Consider the following 24,990-nt stretch of genomic DNA (forward strand, 5'->3'; position numbering starts at 1 on the left):
GTTCGACCAACCGTTAGCAGAGCCGTCTTAGTCGAGTGGTTTCTCTTGAAGCCGGACTGTATCGAGCACATTTTAATTGAACATCAGAGACAGATAAAGACTTTATCACTATTTAAGTTGATAAAGACTTTAGCACTATTTTAAGTGCCAATGATTTGTGTGATTATGAAGGTGGCTTTGGGTGCATTTGCCTACACTGTAATCAAGTGTTTCTCCAACACATGGGCCACGGTCGCGAGCTCCTTATTTATTATAACGGCAGTGGGTCACGGCTAATCGCAGCCCTAACAATCACTCTCGATTCACCAAGGAGGCTCTAACGGTCGCGGTGGATTCACGTTGTGGATCCACGACCCCAGCTCTAACGATCACGCTCGATTCACCAAGAGGGCCAACTTTGAAACTGACGCTGTTGATCTATGATGATCCTATAAAGTCATCCCCGTCTCTCGCTCCCTTGGTGGGCTGCGCATTTACATCGGAAAGCGAGAAACACACCTTTAACCACATGAGCAGGCTCCTGACATAAGATGCTGTATGCTAATTACCTTTGGTGCGACTATCTACCTTACAATATCTTTTAATAATGATGACTTGTCATTTCAGTTTAAGAATAAAATGTCAGAAATCAAGGTTTGTTTTTGGTTTCCTTTAATTGATATGAAATCACCATGTAATGCACGAGTGTGCATTTAAGATATTTTAATTTTATAAACATTCAGCAACTTTGCTTAACAAAACTGTTTTTACGCTCACAGCTGATAGTTTAAATAGGTCTGAGTAACACAAATAAGTTACATCCACCTACTTCCTTCCAGTGTGGTTAAAACAACTAATTTCAACTGGGTTTAAGTACTCCATACATTTACATGGAAATGTAAAGGTTTTTGAAGTAATTCCTCTCAAATAATTATTTTTTCTCTCCAAGTTTAAAGGATTTTGCTCAAACCGTAATTATAGTCTCTCGTATTTTAAGGGTTTTTTAAACAAAGAAACAAAAAAAGAGATTTCCACTCGGAAACTGTAACGTCGGTTCTAAAGAATCGCGTGATATTTTGTAACAATCGCTTAAATGTACAAAGTAACAAAACTGGATTAAGCAGGGTTGACAGTGGCACAATGTTATGTAATAGTATATATTAGGTCATGGAATATTATGAATTATTTTCAGCTTTTGTTTTTCCTGAAGAGTCCTCGTCGTATTTATGACTGGGAAAAGTGACAAATTCTTTGGAAGGAACACGAAATTGGAGGCGCATGTTTACAGGGGAGGTTTTTTAGGAACGGAACTGCTTTTCGTTGTTGTGCGAGCTGTTTATTCTGATGTACACGGGCTGTGTTTGTATTTATAAACGTGTGGTGATGGAGTATCAACGAGATTTAAGCAAAATGTTTGCAGTAAAGTCATAAGTGTTATATAATAGGATTATCTTTACTAATTAGTCCTCCTATATAACCGAGTCACTGTAAAATGACAATCAGACTCTCTCTTTTTTACAAAAAATTGTAGTGTTTTGCTGTCCCTAAAGGATTACAACGCCAACAGTGTGCAAACATTTACTAACTTGGCAGCTGTAAAATGGATGTGCTGAGACCGACATTGATTAACATAAATGGACGAATATACCGAAAAAATGCAGTCAAAGAGCAAACGTATCAAAATGACGAAGAAGAGGAATTTTCTTATGCAGGTGCAGACATACAGTACTGCTGTGGTTTTGTGTATATACGCGATCTTATTGCTACGTTAAAATGGGAACATTTGAGTATACGTGTATACTATAATTTGTTCCGTATAATTTGATCTTACGAATCAAATTATTAATCAGTTACAATTTTTGTCTAACGTGGTATTTTTTTATTCTGCAGAAAATTCACTTTGTACGGACGAGCCATGTGACTCTCTTCAGATTGAACAGACCGATAAAGGATATCGTTGTGCTATAGATGTACCAAGTGTCCTTTACAAGTACGTCCACTCTGTGTGTGTGTGTGTGTGTGTGTGTGTGTGTGTGTGTGTATAGCGCGTTTTCCTTCAAAGTATTTTGAATTTGAAAAAGTATGTTTTAAAATATTAGAAGATAGTAGGATCTAAATATTTGATGTTCCTATTAAAATGTTATGTTTGGATGTATGCCAAGGAGAGGAACAGCGGAGCATTGAGAAAAACAAAGGCTGGCGGATGGTGTTTATTGATTAGGAGAAGGCTTGTGATAGGGTTCTCGTCAATAAATATGGAGGTACATGAGGGAGAAAGGAGTAACCGAGAAGTACGTGAGGATTGCCCAGGATATGTATGAAAGCAGTTTAAAGCAGTGTTGGGGTAACAGACCCAGTTAGAGTAGGTCTGCACCAGGGATCTCCTTGAAGTCCTTACCTCTTCAATATGCTTATGGATGTGTTGACTCTTGGAATAAAGACCAATTGCCTTGCTGCATGGTTTTTCCTGATAACATTGTGTTGTGTAGCACCAGAAAAGAGGAAGTTGCAAGAATGGAGAAGGTCTTTGGAAGGTGGAGGACTGAAGAGAAATAAGAAGAGAGAATATTTGAAGTTTGAAGATGATCAGGATTCCAAAGTTAACTTGCTGGGAGAGCTATTAAAAGAGTGAATACTTTTAAATACCTAGGACCAATGGTTACTGGGATTAATAAAGTACTCGTATCTATCTATCTATCTATCTATCTATCTATCTATCTATCTATCTATCTATCTATCTATCTATCTATCAACCCAAATGGATAATTAAATGTGAAGAAAATCCACATAGTCCCGTATAGATGGAACATTTGGAAGAAACTATCAGTATTGTGTGATAGAAAACTTAAGGTGAAGCTTAAAGGCAGGGTTTTTAAGACGCTGGTAAGACAAAAATGATGTATGGAGTAGAGATATGGGCAGATGAAATCTGAAAAATAATTGCAGTTTTTTAAAGTCACAATCATACTGCTACATATTTGTATCATTTCCCAAGTCAAATTTCCTAAATTGTTTATAGTAAAAAATTACAATATAACCTTTATCTCACTTAAAATAACACTTTTATAACTTTGAAATTGTAAAAAAGTATGCAAGCACTGTTAATGATATTGAAAAGATAGAAAATGCTTTTTTTTGCCATATTGGGAATAAATAAAGTCTTATCTATATATCTATGGCAAAATAAACACATTCTTATTTTTAAACAAGTTGGAAAATATATGTATGGCATAATATTGAGGTGTTCTTGTGTTGACTGTTTTGCAAGACATGCAGGTTAGGTGATGCTTGGATCACCACACCATTGTTTCTACAGGTTGCACATTCAAGAGTCCGTTACAGGCCTACGAATACACATACTGTATGTATGTGACTTTGCTGTCATTTAAATAGCTTGGACCAACCAATTTGAGGATCTTTTTGCTGGCAGATATGGGTATCTGACATGTAAATAAGGAAAACACTGTTTAGAATTTGAAGTGACCTTTCGCAAGCTAAATTTTAATTTGTTATCTAATCTGTAATTTATATAAAGCTTTTCTCTTTAAGGGTAGGTAGCAATTTCGGTAGGTCATTCCAGAGTCTGGGCGCTATACAGCTGAAGGCCCTGACACCCATTGAGTGTAGATTAGTGTGGGGTACAACAAGATTGCCAGAATCAGAGGACCTTAGTGGGCTGGCAGGCACATAGTGACGGAGAAGGTCACTGATGTAGTTTGGCGAGAGGTTATTTAAGGCTTTGTAGGTTATTAGTAGGATTTTATATGCGATTCTGTAAGACACAGGGAGCCAATGAAGACAGAGCAGGATGGGTGTGATGTGCTCGCTGCTGCTGGTTCGAGTAAGGACTCTTGTAGCTGAGTTTTGAATAAGCTGGAGCTGTGGTAGAAGATTAGAAGGGGCACCTACCAGTAGGGAATTACAATAATTGATGCGGGATGTGATAAAAGCATGGACAAGTTTCTCAGCATTAGAGAAGGAGAGGATGGAGTGAACACAGGATATGTTACAGAGGTGAAAGTAAGAAAGTTTCTTAATGTGATTTATGTGGGCGGAATAAGAGAGGGAGGAATCAAAAATGACACCAAGATTTTTTTTACAGTAGAGGCATGTCTGATGAGATCACCGCCAAGATAGACTGGGAAGGAGCTCATTTTATTAAGTTGCATTTTAGTCCCAATTTGCAGGAGTTCAGATTTATTGCAATTTAATAAGTTCTGGAGTTCTGCTCCATCCAAGTTTTAATTTTACTAAGGCAGGTTGTGAGCTGAGAAAGCTCTGATGAAGTTCCACTTTTAACATTGAAGTAGAGTTGAGTATCATCTACATAAAAATGATAACCCAGTCCGTAGCTACGGATAATATGGCCAAGGGGAAGCATGTAAATACAGAAAGGCAGAGGACTGAGGACAGAGCCCTGAGGGACTTCTTGTGTGACTGGCGCTGAGCTGGATCTGCTGTTGCCAAGACTAACAAACTCTTGCCTATCAGTCAGATAAGACTTCAACCACTGGAGGGGCAGTGCCAGAGATACCCAGCATATTCTCCATTCTGGACAGTAGAATGTCATGTCTGACAGTGTCAAATGCTGCACTGAGGTCTAATAGAATTAATACAGTATGTTGGTTTGTCCAGAGTCTGCTGCCATAAACAAATCATTGGTTACCTGTAGCAGAGCAGTTTCACAGCTGTGCCGCGCCCTGAAACCAGACTGAAAGGTTTCCATCAAGTTATTAGAGGTTAAGTAATTGGTGAGTTGGGAAGCTACAACACGTTCGAGAACTTTTGACAGGAAAGGTAGGTGGGAAATAGGCCCGAAATTGTCAAGATTGTCAGCATGAAGACCAGACTTTTTTAACATTGGGGTTACAGAAGCAATTTTTAAAGTGAGCGGCACAGATCCAGTGTCAAGGAATGAGTTTATTATTGTTGTAACAGTCGGGATTATGGCATGAAGGCAGGATTTAAGTAGTGTGCTGGGGATGGGGTCCAGTACACAAGTAGTCAGCCTCATTTTACAAAGCAGGTTATTAACAAACGCAGATGTGACTGGTGAGAACTTAGAGAAGGAGCTGGATGGAGTGGGAAAACCGGGAGAGATATAGACAGGTGATGTATTTATGTTAGTTGAATCATTTAGATCTTTAATTTTGTTACGGAAAAAGTGGAGGAATTCCTCACAGATTTCAGTAGAAGAGGTAGTTGGGCCAGATGCGGGTTTGAGTAGTTTATTAACTACAGAGAACAAAACCCTTGGGTTATTGTGGCCATTTTCTATAATTCTGCCATAATGGGTGTTCTTGGCAGATGTTAGTGCTTCTCTGTAAGATCTTTGGTGGTTAGAGAAAGCCTGGATGTGCACGGTGAGGCCAGTCTTACGTGACATTCTCTCAAGGCGTCGGCCAGCTGCTTTCATAGATCGCAATTCTGAATTATACCAAGGAGCTGAACATTTAAAGGAAACCTCCTTATGTTTTAAAGGAGCTGTTTTATCTAATGCTGAATGAAGGGCTGAGTTGTAGTGGTCAACAAGACTATGTAATGTTGTAGGAATAGGTGCAGATAGTAAAAGATCAGAAATGGATCCAGAAAGGACAGATATTTTTAAGGTTTCTGTAAGAGATTTGTCATTTTCAGGTAAGAAGGAGGGAAAGGCAGTGAGACAGTGAAAAATACTGCTTTATGGTCAGAGAGTCCCAAATCACTGCTATAAATGTTGGCAACAGATAGTCCAGAAGTGCAGATCAGATCCAATATATGACCACTAGAGTGGGTGGGAAACTCAACATGTTGTGTCAAGTCAAAACAGTCCAGTAAGGATAGGAATTCATTTCTCAGTTTAGATGTGGGGATGTCAATATGGATGTTGAAATCACCGAGAAGGATAGTTCTCTGAGAGTAAGAGCTTAGGTGGGTCAAAAGTTCAATCAGATCGGATAATAAGGATGCATTGTATTTTGGGGGACGATAAAGAACAATGAGTGAGACAGGACCTGATTCCGTTATTAGTTTAAGTGCCAGGCACTCAAAAGACAATGGACAGTCAATTGGGATTCGTTTGATGTTTAAGTCTGCTCTGACAATTACTGCAAGCCCACCGCCTTGTCTAGAGATGTGAGGCTCTGTGTGGAAAGTGAAACCATTTGGTGTCACCTCCGTGAGAGACGTAAATTTGTTTGGTTTTTGCCAAGTCTCCGTTAGACACAGAATATCAAGTTTGGTGTCAGTGATGAGATCTGACAGCACCAATGCTTTGCCATTAAGAGATCTCGAGTTAAACAGTGCAATATTAGTTAATGAGGCTTCTTTTTATGTGAACGTGAATTTCCCCTTGGGATTAATAAAGTATCTATCTATCTATGTATCTATCTTAAACAGATTCGTGATCAGGGTTTATTTCCACATAATGCAAATTTGGCACACAGACACTTCTATTTCCAGGGTCATGAGAAGGACGGCTTATTCCTGAGTAAATGCTGCCGGTGGCCTGAGCATGTTGGTTGGATATACAAGTAGGAATTTCACTGTACTCTGTACATGTGACTAAATGAATAAATACAGAACTTCTGTTATCCTTGTGTTTCTTTAATGAGAGCTTCTGTGTTTAAGCAGAGCTGGTATGATAGTGCAGTGGTTAGCGCTACTGTTGTTATTTGAAAACAAAGTCTCAGGATATACAGTTAGGTCCATAAATATTTGGACAGAGACAACTTTTTTCTTACTTTTGAGCCCCTGAAATGAAGGGATTGTGTTAAAAAATGCTTTAGTTGCCTCACATTTTTATGCAGTCGTTTTGTTTACCCCACTGAATTAAAGCTGAAAGTCTGCACTTCAACTGCATCTGAGTTGTTTTATTTAAAATTCATTGTGGTAATGTACAGAACCAAAATTAGAACAAAGTTGTCTCTGACCAAATATTTATGGACCTAACTGAATATTTCTTGAACTAAGCTGACCTTCCAGGTAGATCATATTTCTTTAGGTTTCTTATGTTTTTGAGAATGAAGCAAAGTTGTCCTGTCAGAATGGGGAATGCATAAAAAAAGCTGGTGAAATCTGTATTTTCAAGAAACATTGTTATTTTTACAAACAATCTTTTAAAGGAATAAAAATGTTATTTAAATTAGTGTTCTTTGAGATTGACCTGCTCTTAACCTGGGTTGATTGATTACTGTATCCAAGTGCAGTGGGTATGTGCGCATAGTCTTTGCACCCCACATTGATTCTGTTTTGAATTTAGTAGCACAAGGTAATGGATGGATGGGTATTCTGGGAATTATGCTGAAGATTTTTGTTTTCCCAAGAACTCTATTGTGAATGTTATGTTCTTGATTAGGTCAGTTATGGATGAAATCAAAAGGTATTGTGTAGAGGGTTAAGTCATTTATCATTAATCATGCTTGTTGTGGGCAGGATCGGTGCATAGACAGTATTGGTTTACCACGGTCTGACTTATTTTTGTTCCTTAAATCTCTTTATATCTTGTGTTTTTTTTAATTATTTTGTGGTGCATATTACTAAATATGTGTATTGAGTTTTATTTAGCATCTTCTTGTTTACAAATCATTTTGTTGTTTTCATGTAGTCCTATGTTTATATTAATTTAGCTTGTTACATGTCTTATGTTATATATGTCATGCCAAAAGTTGGTGTGTCCCCTATGACATATCTAAAGGCATGAGAAGCTTCAGTGTATTATTCAGGCTTTGTGCTCTTTGGCTTCCCTTTTAGCCTTTTTTTGGTTTCTTTCGTAAGTCTTATAGTCTGGTATCCCTTTTGTTTTGTTTTCTTTGGATTTGTTAAATTTTTGCTTGTTTTTCATTCTGGCTTTGCTCACTTAGTGTACACTTTTGAATTTTTTGTAATAAAGTTCATAATAAAGATTAATGTTTTTTTTCCCTTCATGATTCCCATTTTCCATATGAGATTGATAGGCCTTGGCCTTTTTTGAAAGTACACACCACAGGCTAGATTATGAGATTCAGGGCTAGACTTATTTTAAATTTTGAGGCCTTTTTAAAATTTAAGGCCCAAATTGTTAACTGCAGATAAGCAAATAAGCATTTATGGCTAAAAAAAATAAAAGCGTTTCAAGTTTGTTTAAATTTTATCCTGATTTTTATCTTGCAGTAAAACTGTATTTGATGATTTAGCTGACACTTTTGACTGAATCATATTTTTATCCCGAAGTGCTGAAAGATTGTGTCACTTAGCCACTGGACTACCTTACCACACACACACGGTCTGAAATGTGTACAGTCTGATGCCTATTATACCTACATTAATCAGTGGGCCAATTTTCAGTTTCCTGCAAATGTGCTTAATTTCCTTAATACAGATGCAGAGGCAAAACAGACATACAGTGAATTTACTAAGTAATCAGACCCCTTTACTTTCTGTGTACTTTATTGTGTTGTAGATTTAATATTAAATTGATAAAGTTGCCATTTTTTTGCCCATCCATCTACACCCCAAAACTCTTCATGACAAAGTGAAAATGTATTTTTAGAAAGGTTTGCAAATTTATTAAAAAAATAAAAACTGAAATCTCTTATAGAAGTATTTGTAACCTTTGCTGTGACACTGCAAAGTGTGGTCAGGTGCATCCTGTTTGCTTAAATTTTTCTTGAGATGAGTCTAGAACTTGAATGGAATCCACCTGTGGCATTATTTTGAAAGGCACACACTAGTGCATGTAAGGTCCCACAATTCACACTGCATGTCGGGACAAAAAGCAAGCCATGAAGTCCAAGGAACTCTGTGTATACCTTGGCTGTTAAATGGTGGTGTATCATAGATAAGGGCAAAGGTATAAAAACATTTCTGCATTTTTGAGTGTGCCTCGGAGCACACTGCCCTCAATAACTGTGGAATGGAAGAAATTTGAAACCACCAGGACCAACCTGAGTTAGCCATCTGGCCAAACTCAGTAACTGAGCAAGAAGGGCCCTGCTGAGGGAGGTGACCAAGAATCCAGTCGTCACTCTAACAGAGCTTTAGAAGTCCTGTGCTGAGATGGGAGAATCTTTCTGAAAGACAACTGCAGCACTCTATCAATCAGGTGTGTAACATGGAATGGCTGAGTCACACTTGGATTTTGTCAAATGGCATTTACAGTATAAAGGACTTTGAGAGCATAAGCAAAAAGATTCTCTGGTCTGAAGAGACAAAAAAAATTGCACTCTTTGGACAAAATGTCAAACTTAAACCCCATAGATCATGTGTAGAGGGACCTAAAGATTGTAGTTTACAGATGCTTTCCATTCAGTCTAACGGAGCTTCACAAAGGTGGTTGTGACTGACTCAGGAAGACTTGAACCTGTAATTGCTGCCAAAGGGGTTTCTATAAAGTTCCTAATTAGGGATCAGAATGCTTATGTAAATAAGAGATTTCAGTTTTTGAGTTTTAATAAATTTGCAGACCTTTCTAAAACATGTTTGTTTTCTCTTTGTTATTATGAGTTATTGAGTGTAGATTGATGGGCAAAAATTGTTAATTTATATGTTTAAAATTAAATCTACAGCGCAATAAAGTGTGCAGAAAATGAAGGGGTCTGAATACTTTATAAATCAATTGTACATATGAAGTTCTTTTACTAAATGCAACTGTATGGGAGTTATAGCAGTATGGTAAAAAAAATGAGCAATGCTTTGGGTTTCAGAAAAGGGCTAGAATGTCCTTGGGAGGAAAAAAAGTGTATCTCTAAAGATTACTTGGGATATTGTAGGAATTGTGAAGAAGAAATCAAAGGCTATTTTTGGTTACACAAAAGTGTTCTTGACCCTGTTTGGCCAACTACCATTGTGAGCTTTATTAGGACAAGTTGATGGAAAATGAAAGATGAGATGAGGAGATTTTGGTGCCAGAAGAAATTATGGCTTTTGGTGGTGTAATACCAAGAAATCGGTGCCTTTTCAAGAGTGAAACTTTTCAGCAGTACAGAGGAGCAAGCAAGGTTGATAATTTAATCGTGATATGGTTTGTTTATAATGGGATAATTAGGCATGTAATCCAGTCCAGTATAAGTAGAATTTTAAATTCTGAATGGAAGGTAGTATGTGGCATCCATAGGCTCTAATGCCTTGCTATACAGAAAGGTGTCGAGTATAATCAGTAAGAATTGATGGTAAAATGTTCTCTTTTAAGAAAGTACAATGGACTGAATAATTGATTTAAACCATTTTACACTTCATTTTTAAAAATAATTTTAATAGTTGTATAATTGCACTGTAATTGGCCCTTCATAATCTTTAATGTATATAATTGTCATCTTAATTTGGTATTTTAAAGCTTGATTGATTGTTAAAGGAGGTTAGATGTGTTGCAATATTTTTTTTTTATTTGTGTTTTCTATCGCCAACTGTAAAAAATACGGTTTGAGTAAGAAGTTGAAAAACATTTTTTCTTACTCTGTTACAGTATTTATATTATAAACCAGTATTATTTTATTTTATCACTTGTATGCAACATATAGGCTAAAGCTAGTTCCTTGTAATTTATAGGTACATTATAGGGAAAAAAGGAGAAACTAAGAAAAGACTGGAAGCTGAAACTCGGACGTCTATCAACATTCCAAAACAAGGTGTTGAGGGTGAGATAGGTCTGTATCTCAGCTTTTCTGATAAACTAACATAAGGTACATGTACTGTAATTATTAATTAATAGGGATACATGGAATCATCTTATTAGACAGTATTTACTTTTGGTCTTTTGAAAGAACATGTCATTATCTTCATCGTTAGATGCTTTGACTGTGTTTTTACTTATGTTTCTTCAGTGTTAAACAAAAATACATTGTTTATTGTTTTACAAATTAATTTCTGTTAATAGAAGCTTTTAAAATTTTTCTTCATTTTACAGTTTCAGTTTATATTAAGTAATGTCAGTTTAATACACTTAATGCATACTGTTTTAAACAATACAGAAAAACAGGACATGCATTTTTTTTCAAGTGAGATAATTTAGTTGCAGTGTTACATATCTATATATATAATTCACTAAGTCCATGGCAAGCAAGACGCAGGCAAGACAGAGCCCCGCTCACCAACTCTAAGACCATGGAATACGATGACAACTCAGAGCCACGGCCACCAACTCGGACGCAACAACTCACCAATCACCGCATCAGTCGGGTTCGTCTCTGCTACAGTCCACATGCACCTCTGAGCCACGCTGACTTTTCATTATTCTTTTTGGTTATGATGCACGACTGCATCCACCATCATAAAGTGTTTTACAGGCTGCATACAGCGATTCGCATCCGAGACAAACATGCCTCTTCTTAGATGGTCCTGCAGGAACACAGAAAACGTCTGTCTAAACATCTGTCTACAAAATTTCACACCATCTTCTATATATATATATATATATATATGTGTATATATATATATATATATATATATATATATATATATATAATATAACCCACTAAGCAGCCGACCAGGGCTCGCAAGAAGCAGCACGCAAGACAGACCATGTGATATGCACGACAACTCTAAGATCATGGGATCCTTAAAAGAAATGTGAAAGTTTAAAAAAAGCATAACAATAGAAAAACACCAACTCTAAGATCATGGGATCCTTAAAACAATCCTTTAAAACTGAGGTTAAAACACAATGCAGGAAGCAGTCTTTAAAAACCAATAAGCCCAGTGCCTCTCTTTCATTAGCGTCTCACCTGCTTCACTGATGCAGGCCCTGCAACAGGCGAGATGCTCTCTCAGCAGCTGACCTTCTCTGTGCCTGACTCCACTACTGTCAGTCACCTGACCGATCCTTGGCTCCGGTTGGCTCCCCCTGACAGTGGCTTGGGATTCCCCAACGAACAAGGCTCTCACGTTGGGGACACCAAGTCCAGACTCCTGCTGCCTTCTGCGGAGAGTCTCCCACCTTCCAGTCACTCCCGCTCTCCGAAGTAATCTCAGTGGAAGCGACCACAACTACTACTCCCCTGGGTGTCGGCCAAACACCCAGGCTGTCTTCTCAGCTGCCGCGAGCCTGCTCTCGCTCGCTCTAACGTACCGGCTTTCTCTCTCTCCTCACTCGCTCGCACACTGCACAGGTGAGAAACGCCCGCAGCACGACTCCACCCAGAAACCGTTTCAACCACACTACCACGCCCCTCGCTATGCTGTGAGCGCAGTGATTATTTATTTAAAAACTAGACATTAAGCCCGTTACAATAACGGGCGCTAGAACAGTAGTCCATAAACATTAGTAGGAACAGTCTATATTAAATGGCAAGGGACCGTTTACCTCATTAAATTTTTTCCGTAAAATGCCTGTAATTTTCTCTGACATTAATACTGGCTTTGCTGTCCGTAATATGCGTTTAATTTTCTGTCACAACAGTGGGCAATCAGCAGATTCTCCCCAGCAACTAATTTAATGTGCGCTAAAATAAATCTACTTTTAAAAGTCATTGTATTGTAATACAGTGATCCCTCGCTATATCGCGCTTCGCCTTTCGCGGCTTCACTCCATCGCGGATTTTATATGTAAGCATATTTAAATATATATCGCGGATTTTTTGCTGGTTTGCAGATTTCTGCGGACAATGGGTCTTTTAATTTCTGGTACATGTTTCCTCAGTTGGTTTGCCCAGTTGATTTCATACAAGGGACGCTATTGGCAGATGGCTGAGAAGCTAGATTGCTTACTCTTCTCTCTCTCTTGCGCTGACTTTCTCTGATCCTGACGTATGGGGATTGAGCAGGGGGCCTGTTCGCACACCTAGACGATACGGACGCTTGTCTAAAAATGGTGAAAGATTATCTTCACTTTGCTTCCTTCTGTGCAGCTGCTTCCTGAAACGACATGCTGCACGGTGCTTCGCATACTTAAAAGCTCGAAGGGCACGTATAGATTTTTGACTGAAAAACAAACTCTCTCTCTCTCTCTCTCTCTCTCTCTCTCTCTCTCTCTCTCTCTCTCTCTCTCTCTCTCTCTCTCTCTCTCTCTCTCTCTCTCTCTCTCTCTCTCTCTCTCTCTCTCTCTCTCTCTCTCTCTCTCTCTCTCTCTCTCTCTCTCTCTCTCTCTCTCTCTCTCTCTCTCTCTCTCTCTCTCTCTCTCTCTCTCTCTCTCTCTCTCTCTCTCTCTCTCTCTCTCTCTGCTCCTGACGCAGGGGGTGTGAGCTGCCGCCTTCAACAGCTTTGTGCCGCGGTGCTTCGCATACTTAAAAGCCAAACAGCCCAATTGATTTGTTTGCTACAGATTGTTTTCTCTATCTATGTGACATTCTGTGCTCCTGACATGCACTCCTTTCAAGAGGAAGATATGTTTGCATTCTTTTAATTGTGAGACAGAACTATCATCTCTGTCTTGTCATGGAGCACAGTTTAAACTTTTCAAAAAGAGACAAATGTTTGTTTGCAGTGTTTGAATAACGTTCCTGTCTCTCTACAACCTCCTGTGTTTCTGCGCAAATCTGTGACCCAAGCATGACAATATAAAAATAACCATATAAACATATGGTTTCTACTTCGCGGATTTTCTTATTTCGCGGGTGGCTCTGGAACGCAACCCCCGCGATGGAGGAGGGATTACTGTATCATGAAAATTCGTATATTTAGGAAAACCCCTTCAACGACTGACACTTTACACTTTCCTGGGCCAAGCTTCTTAATCACAAATCTGACATCCTCAGAGTGAACACTTGCACAACAATGGGGAAGCTGGTCTCCGCGTCTCAGTACCCGATTGGATTTTTCGTGTTTTACACTCTTGCACAACAATGGGGAAGCTGGTCTCCGCGTCTCAGTACCCGATTGGACTTTTCGTGTTTTATGTTTTAGGTCTTACCTCATTTACCGAAATCCGATTGGATCGGCCGTGCGATATTTTATAGGTCCCGCCCTCTCTGTCTTGTGTGACGCATCAGGCAGCCTTTGAAGCATCTGCTTTGAAGCATCGCACCGTGCCCCGCGCATGCGCATTTCACCAGAAGACACACACACACGGACACTGGATGCACACAGGGATTTTATTAAAGAGGATGGCCTTTTGAAGGGGGGCTGTGGACCTGCTATACCACAGGAACACATGTGACATTGCCTTCACATTGTTTTCCTTTTATTTCTGATCCTGTCGAGCAGATCAGACACCCAGGCAAACAACACTGAATAATCAATGGCTGCAACTACTTTGCCCGCCCCCAACTCCTCACCTGAGTTGCGTTCGTCTGTGTTCAGCAGTGTTTCCCAAACTCGGTCCTGGTGAACCCCTGTGGCTGCAGGGTTTTGTTCCAACCGGATTCCTAATCATTGACAACACCTGATAGCACTGATCTCATTTAATTAGCTGTTTTTTTTTTTTCTTTTATTCGACATTCAGAAAAGCACAGCAGCATGGTTTTTACATTTATAAGACATTTAGAAATATTTCTGCTTTTGCTATAGATTTAAATGCTTATCTCTCTTTTGTTGATTTCATTATACTTTGCCCTTTCTCTGTGCAGTTTTTCCCTCTTCATTGTATCTTAATAATGACAATATTGTTCCCTACACACAGAACTTGGTAAAATATCAGTTCACTTAATTAGCCCAGGAGTTCATTTAAAAACAGAAGCTGGTTGGAACAAAAGGGGTTCACCAGGACCGAGTTTGGGAATCACTGGTGTACAGTCCACATACACCTGTGAGTCACGTTGACTGTTCATTTTCCAAACACGTCCTGAGTCGCTTTGGTCTGTGCTACGGTCCACATGCACCTCTGAGCCATGTTGACTGTTCATTTTCCTAACATGGCCACCGCTTCACATGTATTTCATGGTAACAACTCTTCTTTCAATGTTATACAAATTCCTGCATCAGGTAACTGTTTGTTTCTATCAGTCCGATATTTTTGGAAAAAAGTCATTGACAAAACTGTTGCTCTCAAACTTCGCAACATGGCTGTAACCTTTGTTTGCCAACATTGGGATAACTTTGGCGACGTGCCGTCCGTTGTTCTTAGTCACGGAAGCATAGTCATACAGTCTGCTCAAAAATACGCTGACTACATGAATATTTCCGGAGTTTATGGTGGTGAGGCAGAAATTGTGGCGATGTGCCAAATACTACCAGCTACTATCGCCATTCACGTCCAAGAACTTTCAGGAAGTGTTCACCCATCAATACATAATTATGTGGTGTATGCTACGCCGCTGATTGGCTAGTATAGTATATCTTATGACATGTTCAACAAAAATATCTGTTTTCATATGCTTTAGTCATCTTGTTTTCTGAATGGAAAGAGTGTACATTTTGTTATACATCTTCAGCATTGCAAATTCTTTTGATGCTTTGCAGAATTGTTCATGTTTTGAAAAGGTGAACTTCTGGAGCAGGGCCATTTATATTATTGAACACAGAGCCTGGTAGTTTTATGGACAAACATTTTTGTTCTGTGTTTTTTTTAAACAGATTAATTCAGTTTATAATCATTACAAAGCATATCAGAAAATGTAAAAATAACCTTATTGCAGTCGACTTCATAGCTAATTACTGGAGCAGTGCAATTTGACACTGAAGTCTATGGCAAAAATCACAGGAAGAGGCAAAGTCACTTTGTAGAGGCATTGAAAGTCCCAAAATATTTTTGTTGAAGGGACTTGTATTTTTCAGTTCTTTTGTGAAGCTTAGTTTATTTTTTTTCTCCTCACATTACACACAATCTAAATTTCCCAATGTGAGAAAGCTGCTTTACCAGCGCTCAACCTGACACAGAGAGAAGCAGGAGGCACACTCATAAATAAATGTTTTCTTTTTTTTTTTTTCTTCGCCTGTGGGCAATGCCTTTCTTGTTCCCACAAGCACAACACAGTCCCGATAAACACTAAGCACACACAATACATTTTCTTCTCCATTCCTCTCTGGCAAGCTTATTTCCTCTCCTCCCGACTCTGGCTCTCGGAGTGGTGGCTGCTGGCTCCTTTTATAGCCAACCCGGACATGCTCCAGGTGTTTGATGACCAATTTCCGGCTGCACTTCCAGGTGTGACGGAAGAAACGCCCACTTGGGCTCAGGAACCACTGCAGCGCCCCCTGGCAGCACCCCTGGATTCCAACAGGGTTGTAGAGAACTCCATCTCCCATGGAGTTCTGCGGGTATCCGAGGCACCGACTGCCACCAAGGTGGGCTGCCATCTAGCGTCCTGGGGGAGGTACTGTTCAGTCCATGCTTGTTCCCCCGGACCATATAAAGAAGAGGCGTCCCGGCTGGGCAAGGGCCCCGGCAGTCTGCCACACCAGTTTAGTGCCATTAGCATGCTCCTGTCCATTTTGAACTGTAAGCATAAAGATCAACACAATTTCATCTTAATACTTATCAGCCAAAGCTTGAAGTGAATAAGAAAACACTAGCAAGTCTTGTTTGTAAAATTATCATTTACAATTTCCAAAGGCTTGCCACAGTTTTATTTATTTTTTTAGCTAGATACATTTGAGAAGAGTTAATCTAATCTAATTCAGATATTGTGTTAAAAGTATACTTATCTCTGTGTGGATAAATAAATTGGTATTTCAATAAAGTACAAGAATCTTTAAGAAAAGATTGACTTACTGTATAATATTCATACTAGAGGTGTGTAGGTATGGTACCTGGATATTATTTCTGTTTACCAGAAGGGGGCACTTTCGTATTACTTTTTTACTGTTAGTACAAGTAAGCAATACTTTGATCACTTTTTAAAATTTATTTAATTTTGTAAAGTCTTTAAAGTTGTATTATAAATATCTTAATTTTAGATTTATATTCCCTGTATTTCTTAAGTTGTGTACAATAAAATGATGCACAGATATTCTTATTTTTAAGTATAAGCTGAACATCTGTGTAATAAAGAATTTACAATTTAAAAGCCTATAATGGATTTCCATCTATTACAGTGTTTTAATTTCACAAATATTATTAACTTTCATACTAAACGTGTTTTTTTTTCTACTAACATATCCACAGTATGTAATAATGTTTTGAAAATATATTAGGTTGATTAGTACTTCTTTGTAATGTCCTTATCAATAATATTTTTTCCTAAGCTCTAGTGGGAATATTAGAAAGAATAAAACTTTACATAGATTTAAATGCATTTCAGGTAATTGAGGCCACTATTGACCATTTATACAAGTATTTCTTTTTTCCCCTGATTTTGAAGTTATCACAGGACAACAACGATCATCTGTGATTTCTGCTTGCACCCGCATTGAACTTCTAGTAGAAAGTTTTCGGAAGAAGCAACCTTTCACTCATTTCCTGTCATTTGCATTGAATGAACCACACATCCAAAAGCAGTTTCTAAAGTTTAAAGAGGAAGTTCTCAGCAAATGTTCTCAGGTATTTATCAATATACTTGCGCGATAAGACCATTAATTCACAATGAATTGTTTTGCATTGGTTGTCAAATTTTAAAGTCTGAAAGTGGAAGCTTTGAAACCAGTCCTTGTTGGTTATATTGAGGCTTTATCAAAAATTGACTTGTGTGGTTTTTGTGAGTTTTAAAATATAGTAAGCCCTTATTCAGTTCATGCAGTCACAATGAATTTTCTAGTTTTTCTAGTATTAATTACTTAAGTTTAATTGTGAATGGTTAATATATTTGTGTAACATTTCTGGAAATTGAAATTTTCACTAGAATTTCACTTTTGGCAGCCATGAAATTTATAAAATGCAAATTTTTGTATTTGTAGCTGTACATGTTTTTAATTTTATAGCATTTTCAAAATAATGAGCATTAAAAATATTAGTCTTATTGTTAACTAAATGAAACTGGGTACTGTTTGACTAATAGTAACAAAAACACTGGCTTAGTTTTTTTCAATAAACTTTTAAAGCATACAATTTAATGTTTACTTTGTTCATGGTTCTGAGACAATTTTATGTTTTTATTTTTTAACAGGACAGTGGCATTGATGGCAGCATCTTTCAGAACCCAGCCAAACTTCATTTAACTATTGGCACTTTAGCGTTGCTGAATGAAAAGGAAGTGAGGAAAGCATGTGACTTGCTTCAAGTCTGCAAGGATGAATTTATCAAGTATGTGACAAATTTTGTAGTATGCCAAAAATACATTGTTACATGTACCATAATTGGAACAGTCTTTTCAGTATACCTAGAAGCTAAATTGTTATCTGTTGATGTACGATTTTCTTAGTGACAATCTCCAGCTTACTTTAGGCCTACTCCCTTGGCTCCTGCTTCAAGGAATGGGGTCTTGGAAAGAGTCCATTTAGATTCGATAGTCCTTTTCTACATTGAAGTTTGTTTGAAAAAAAAAAAAGGTATATTGTTTGTATAGTCACCAATGTATTTTCTGGAAAAATGTATTTTCATTGGGTGTGGGGAAAAAAAAAACATCAGCAAAGTATAAATATAAATGTATATTTTACTGAGAATAGTTGTAATATGTTGTGTTGGATGGTTTTGACAGAGTGATCCCAGAAACATGCAGTTGTATACATTAAGTGTGATTTTTACTGCTGAAGGTAAGGACTCAAAATGGGAATAAGCTTCATGCCAAGGAGCACTGGTGCACCTTTATTGGGTTGGGGAAAAAGAAGCATGTAGAACAACCTAGGAAGACAAATTTAATGAACAATTTTTTTTTCTATTCTGACAGATGTGGTAAGCCATAGCAAGTGCATTAAGCACAGATTTGATTTTTGTTTTAACTGGAAAGCTAACTGCTCTCAGTTGCTTAAAACATTCAACCTGCTACCTTTCTTGTGATTTTGGCACAATGGATGTCATAGTATTTTTGGTTTAAATCTACACTGTTCTTTGGCAAGCAAAGATGTGGTCTGATCTTTGTAAATGGGAGCTACAGTATTTCATTATGATGCAGTATACAATATTAAAATTTACTTTCAACTACTTGAGCTTTTATTTGACACTTCACTGTGTCTTTTGGATTACCGTTGCATGAAGTATGTCTTGGTGGACTTGGTTGGATTTGGTTACATATACCATATATAGTTACAGCCGTATATTGGGTGACACCTCAGCACAACACTGGGACAGTGTGAGGATTTATACAATGGCTGCAGTGCCAATCCTGCCACCAACCCCCAAGTTTTCCCTGTAGGTTTGAGGGCCTGCTTGCTGGGCTGGATACAGATTAACATCATACCCAGAGCAAAGCAATTGCAGGTTAAGGGCCTTGCTCAAGGGCCCAACAGATTAGAATCACTTCTGGCATTTACGGGATTCGAACCAGCAAACTTCCAATTGCCAGCACCAATCCTTAGCCTCAGAGCCATCACTCTGCCCCCAATGTAGTATTTAGAGATATAATAAACATTGATTGTCTTAAGTTAGTTGTTGATCTTTTTTCTAAAATATTATTTTTACTTTCCTTCATATTAAGTGTTATATTAAAAGTAAACACTCTTTTTTTCTTTGTGTTGCCAGGGACATCACAGGAGAGAAGCCTCTTCCCATAACAGTTGAAGGTATTGAATATATGAATGATGATCCAGCTATGGTTGATGTTTTATATGCTCAAGTCCAAGCTCAGGATGGTTCTGACAAGTATGTGTATATTTATTATACTTCGAATTCTATCAATGCATTATTTGTTTAAAACACACATACACATTTAAATATATGACGCACTATGTAACTAACTAAATACTCTTCTGTATATAATATTTGTAGTTTTTTCCTTTTACCAAGGGCTTATATTATTTGTAGGAAATTTGGTGTAGTGGTTAAGGCTTTTGACCTAGTACTTCAAACTCTGAGGCTGTGGGTTCAAATCCTGCTACTGTCACTTAACCTGAAAAGAAATGTAACCAATTGTATCTCAAATGTTGTAAAGCAACAGTCAAATAATAGTTAATAATATTTTTACTAGCGCTAAGTCCGGAGGATAGAGGTAGCGCATCTAAGAGTGCTGGTAATCAAAACCAAAAAATTAAGATGTATCCTCCTACTTTAAGCTCCAATGCAAAGAATTTTGGAGTGTGGGGGAGTGGAGCATTCCTATTCAAAGTAAGCAAATGTGCATGTAAATGTAAATGATTTTGGATGTCAAAGGTAGAGGTCCCCTTTAAAAGTCTATAGATGTGAATGTATATTACAATGGAGTAGTAGTTTAGGGACCTGTTTGAACTGATGCCATCAGTCCAGGGACATTTCTAGAGTTTTAGCCCCCACTGTAGTTATCGCTTGTGATATTACATGTATATAAAACTGAAGAGCAAAGTGTTCTCTTTGGGTTTTCAAGCACTGCCTCTAGGGCTCTGCAATATAGCTCAAAATTCATGTCACGATATTTTTGAAACAAATGTTGATATATAATATGCCTCACTATTTTTTCCTATCCAGTTTTACTCAAAAAGAAGTCACATAGTTATACTGTTCTTATATTTAATTATTTGGATACTGTAGTGATTGTACAGTAATAACTTTATGTGATCTACTTTATAATAGCATAAGCATAAACAAAATATACACTTTGCAAGAAAATCGTATAACATTAATGTAAGAGAGCCAATTTTCTGACTGTACTTCGGTAGTGTAGGAGTAGGTGCTTTAACACTAGAATTACCAAAGCCTACGAAGTCAAGCAAAATGACACTTTTTATTGGCTAACTAAAAAGATTACAATATGCAAGCTTTTAAGGCAACTCAGGCCCCTTCTTCAGGCAAGATGTAGTTATTACTTCTCACTACAAAGCCTACGAAAAAACTCATACACCCAACCCACCTTAAATCTGTTTGCATCTCTCCATTCAGCATCTTTTGTGCTGTAAATGTGTCTATAAGCCCAAGCAGCCTGCTGTCCCAGGAAATGCAAGAAATGTTGAACACATACCTAAAAGACAAAATTTTTTCATGTTTTAGTACTAATGACAAAATTTTGACATGAAGTGTATAATGTGTGAAGAGTGAAGTCCAAGTATCAAATAAGCACTTTCACAGAAGTTACAAATATAACAGAACAAGTGTGCTTTTATTCAAGACTATAACTGAAGAAAAAGAAATCGGGTTAGTGTACTTTGTTGTCACGACTGCTTTGGTAGTACAGCGGTAAGAACTGCTGACTCCTATTTGAAATGTTGCGGGTTCGAGCCTTCCCATGTCCCAAAATAAACATTTTGAGTAGTGAGCCGCTCTTATTATTACTATTATACAATAAAAACATAAATTTGATTTGAGGCTGTATCAGACATTGTAAATGTATGGCACTTTTAAAAGTTGATTTTTTTTTTTAAATTCAGTTTTATTCTCTCAGTTGCGTTCATGCTTGCCCCGATCTGACACTGCTGTTTTCAAATAAAGACGTGCTATAACAGAGGTGAACTCGGAGAAAGAGAACAGAAGCCCTCCCCACAAGAAACATCCACTCACATATAAGAACAATGCAGCTGCACCAGGCGTAAAGGTGAAAAATGGCACCGTTTGGATGCAGCAAGAGGTCCAGCATCATCCTGCCCGTCAGTCTGTCCCACACCTGTCCTTCAACGAAGCAGCACGGCTTACAGAGCTCGCCAACGTATCAGGCAAAGTCCTGTATGTGATTTATGTTTTGTGATGGTCTTTACATAAGAAACATTTATGTTACTTATATAAAAGCCAGATCAAATGTCATTTACCTTGATATATTTACTTATCTTCCTACAGCATAAAGTCACAAGTAGACTGAAGAGCTTCCTGTGTTTGATCAACAAGGGCAAAAAGACAGACTATACTAAGATAAACGCAGTAATCCATTGAGACAATGAAATTATTTACTTTAAAGTGGCTGAGAAAAAAAACCCAGCAGTTTCTACCTTTGACGCACCAAGTTTGACAATTCTCTTATTTAAACTTAGTGAGCACTGAGGCATCAAAAGCAATGCACTGGCTGATTGGAATCGTAGTCCCCAGGTCGGCATTTGCCACAAGGTTACAGATAAGATGGGGATGGTAGGGATATATATGTTACATACATAAGATCAAAGTCTGTACATTTCACCTTGGTGAAATTAGTGTGGTTAGGGATGGGCGAAATGTTGTGCAGAGATGTCAAGCACTATTTATTTTTTCCTCATCTGCTTGTGACTTAGCAATTGGCCACATCTGCAACAATTTGAGAGTAAGCATGCATGATGTCATTCTGACTTTGCAAAGCATCATGGGCCACTTGAGGGAATAAATGTTCGCCTAAGATGGCTGCATCGCAAATTTCCTGGAAAATATTCGGTGAACAAGTTTACCATAGAAGAGCGTAAATATTTACTTCAAAAAAAGCTTTGGTGAATTTCGACAATCAGAGCTACTCTTGGCATTGGTTGATAGTATTTCTTGACAAATACGATCATAGAATCATTGTCATGCAAACAGGATGATAATGCAGTCATTTCCTGAGTCTGGCATTATCCACCTACAGTATATCACAAAGTAAAGAAGGATGTGTTAATGTACCATGGTTATGGCACTCTTACACCTGCTGATACAGAAAAGGGTAAGATTAGGTAAGCACAGGGATGGTATAGGAACATTCTTAAGCAGTGTCATCTTTGCTGTATCAGTCTTGTGTTTCATCTAGTTTCTGCATCATTCCATTGTCCACAAAATGCTGGACTGGGTGTTGAGCAAGGTCATGGGGGTCCAGTGGCTGTGGGGCAACTGTTGGTGAAGAAAGATTCACTGATCTTGACTTTGCTGACGATGCTGTGATCTTTGTGGTGTCAATGGAGGTTCTGATCAGGGCTTTTGAGAGACTGAGCAAAGAGTCTGAGCGTCCTGGATAAAAATCAAGACCCAGGCCTTTAATGACCTCTTGGGCACAGCCATCAGCAGTGTGTCTGTCTGCGCAGAAAGTATTGACCTTGTTGAAAGGTTTACATATCTTGGCAGTGACATTAATGTATCTGGTGACACTTTCTATAAAGTCAGTAGAACAGATTGGGAGAGAATGGTGGGGATCACAAGGTCGCTAGAAAGGGGTGTGTGGCGCTCCCAATATCTATGCAAAGAACGAAGGTCCAAGTCTTTAGAGTCCAGGTGCTTCCTGTCTTGCTATATGGTTGCGAGACATAGACGCAATCCAGTGACCAGAGATGAAGACCGGACTCCTTCAGTATTGTGTCTCTTCAGAGAATCCTTGGGTACCACTGGTTTGACTTTGTGTTGAATGAGTGGTTGCTCACAGGAGGTCTTGAATGAGGCACATTACCTACATTGTGAGGGAGCATCAATTACGGCACTACGGCCATGAGACGCAATTTCATGGGGGTGATCCAGCTCGCAGGATCCTCATTGTTGAGGGCCCAAGTAGCTGGACCAGGCCAAGAGGACACCCACGTAACACCTGGCTGCAGCAGATAGATGATCATTTCCAGAGGGTGGGACAGGACCGTGTGTGTCTAGGGGGTTGCCAACCAGGATCCCAAGCTCTTTTGTCATGTGGTGGGTGCAGCAACGCGCTGTACCAGTGCATGCTCCCCAACCTGACCTGACGGGCTTTTAATGCATTTGAAAAAGGGTCTGACTCCCAGGATCCCTGAAATGGGAATAACACCTTGAGGAAATGAATGGGGGAAGAATTAATAATAATAAAAAAAGTTTTGCTGTCATCCATACTAATAAATCGTGTTTTTTAAATTCTCTGTGGAAGTAATTTATATACCTTTTTAGATTTTTGTATAGTGTTAATTTACTGAGATAATCTTTTTGTGCTTTACATATTCAAAATATATTTTATACTGCTTCATGTTAGTCTTTCTTTTGTAGGCATCAAATCATTGCTGACCAACTAGTGGAACGTTTTGTTGCATCAGGACTAATGACCAAGGAATGGGACAGAGTAAAACTTCATGCAACTGTTATGAACACAATCTTTAGAAAGGATCCCTCAGGTATTTTGCAGTATAAAAAATGCAAACCTGCATAAAACTTAAAACACTTTCCAAATCATTGAAGCTAGCTTCACATATATTGATGAAGAAATTGTTTTAAAATGTAACTTTTCCTTCTACAGAAAAAATTAAAAGTTCACAGATTGTCAGACCCCATTAGTTGGCTGAGATATCTGGAGTAGGAACCTTGTACAAATTTTTGAAATTTCAACATCTTCCATTGAATAGTTTTAATGAATTTTCAACATGTATTTCTTAAAACATTTAAGATCTTAACATAATAAATGATTCAGTCCATCCTTGTTTTTTTAGCTAATAGTTAATCAATCCCAGTATCTCATCCACGTACTACCAGTCACTGTTTCTGCTTCAACTACATGACTTGGTAGTTTGTTTCATATTCCCCTAACTCTTTCAAAAAAATGCTTCCTGGCTTCAGTCCTAAATGCACTTCACTTTAATTTCTTCTGGTGTTGTCATATATGTACATTGCTTAGATAATAAGAATGTTGTGTCAGTATAAATCCCTAAATTATTTCTCCAAGGTTTGTCTACTGTAGGATAGTGTGTCCCATCTTGTGTTTATAATTGATAATATAACTTGTTAAGCATTCCACAAGATTATTTATATTTCCACAGCCCTTTGAGTGTTTCCTTGCTTTTTTTGGTGATAAATGCACCACTTACTTTTAACCATTGTGCTTAAATATGCAATTTCACTATTTATCTTTAATAATGCTTCTGCATTTACATTATTTGTACTGGATTATATTCTCTAGTATTGCTTTCTGTTCAGCATTGACTAGGTTTAGAAACTTTATGTAGTGTTACTTTTACTTTTGTACCTTGCCTAGATAATGATTGTTTTCTCAGTATAAACCCTATGAACACAAATTAACCATGAACATACCAAATCTTTCTTTGTATCAGTATACTAGTGCACAAGGAAGAATCTGTATGGCTTTGGCTCTGACAGCTATATTTGGAACATTAAACAACTGGTCACATCCAGTGAAATATCATACCTCCTTCTAGGTTTGGGTAGCTGAAATGAAAGCTATCCCTATAAAAATAAGAAACAGGCATCTAACTGACAAGTGAAGTCATCCTCTAAACACATGACTTAAATACATCTGTGAAAACAGTGAATTTAAATTCATCCAAGCTTTTCATCTTTATCCCAGAATGTAACAA

At 38.0% G+C, this 24,990-nt stretch overlaps 1 protein-coding gene across 1 annotated transcript in view; it reads left to right on the forward strand.

Moving 5' to 3' along the window:
* The first annotated feature begins 1,293 nt into the window (after positions 1-1,293).
* Positions 1,294-24,990, forward strand: part of ascc1 (activating signal cointegrator 1 complex subunit 1) — a 36,713-nt gene continuing 13,016 nt past the window's right edge. Inside the window, exons 1-7 of the mRNA XM_028795518.2 lie at positions 1,294-1,691; positions 1,870-1,969; positions 10,483-10,580; positions 17,109-17,287; positions 17,850-17,986; positions 19,361-19,480; positions 23,672-23,796. Coding sequence (XP_028651351.1) covers positions 1,580-1,691; positions 1,870-1,969; positions 10,483-10,580; positions 17,109-17,287; positions 17,850-17,986; positions 19,361-19,480; positions 23,672-23,796 — 871 coding nt within the window. The 5' untranslated portion in view covers positions 1,294-1,579. The remainder of the gene's footprint in view (positions 1,692-1,869; positions 1,970-10,482; positions 10,581-17,108; positions 17,288-17,849; positions 17,987-19,360; positions 19,481-23,671; positions 23,797-24,990) is intronic.

Source organism: Erpetoichthys calabaricus, chromosome 2 (assembly GCF_900747795.2).
Source record: "Erpetoichthys calabaricus chromosome 2, fErpCal1.3, whole genome shotgun sequence".
Classification (NCBI taxonomy): domain Eukaryota; kingdom Metazoa; phylum Chordata; class Cladistia; order Polypteriformes; family Polypteridae; genus Erpetoichthys; species Erpetoichthys calabaricus.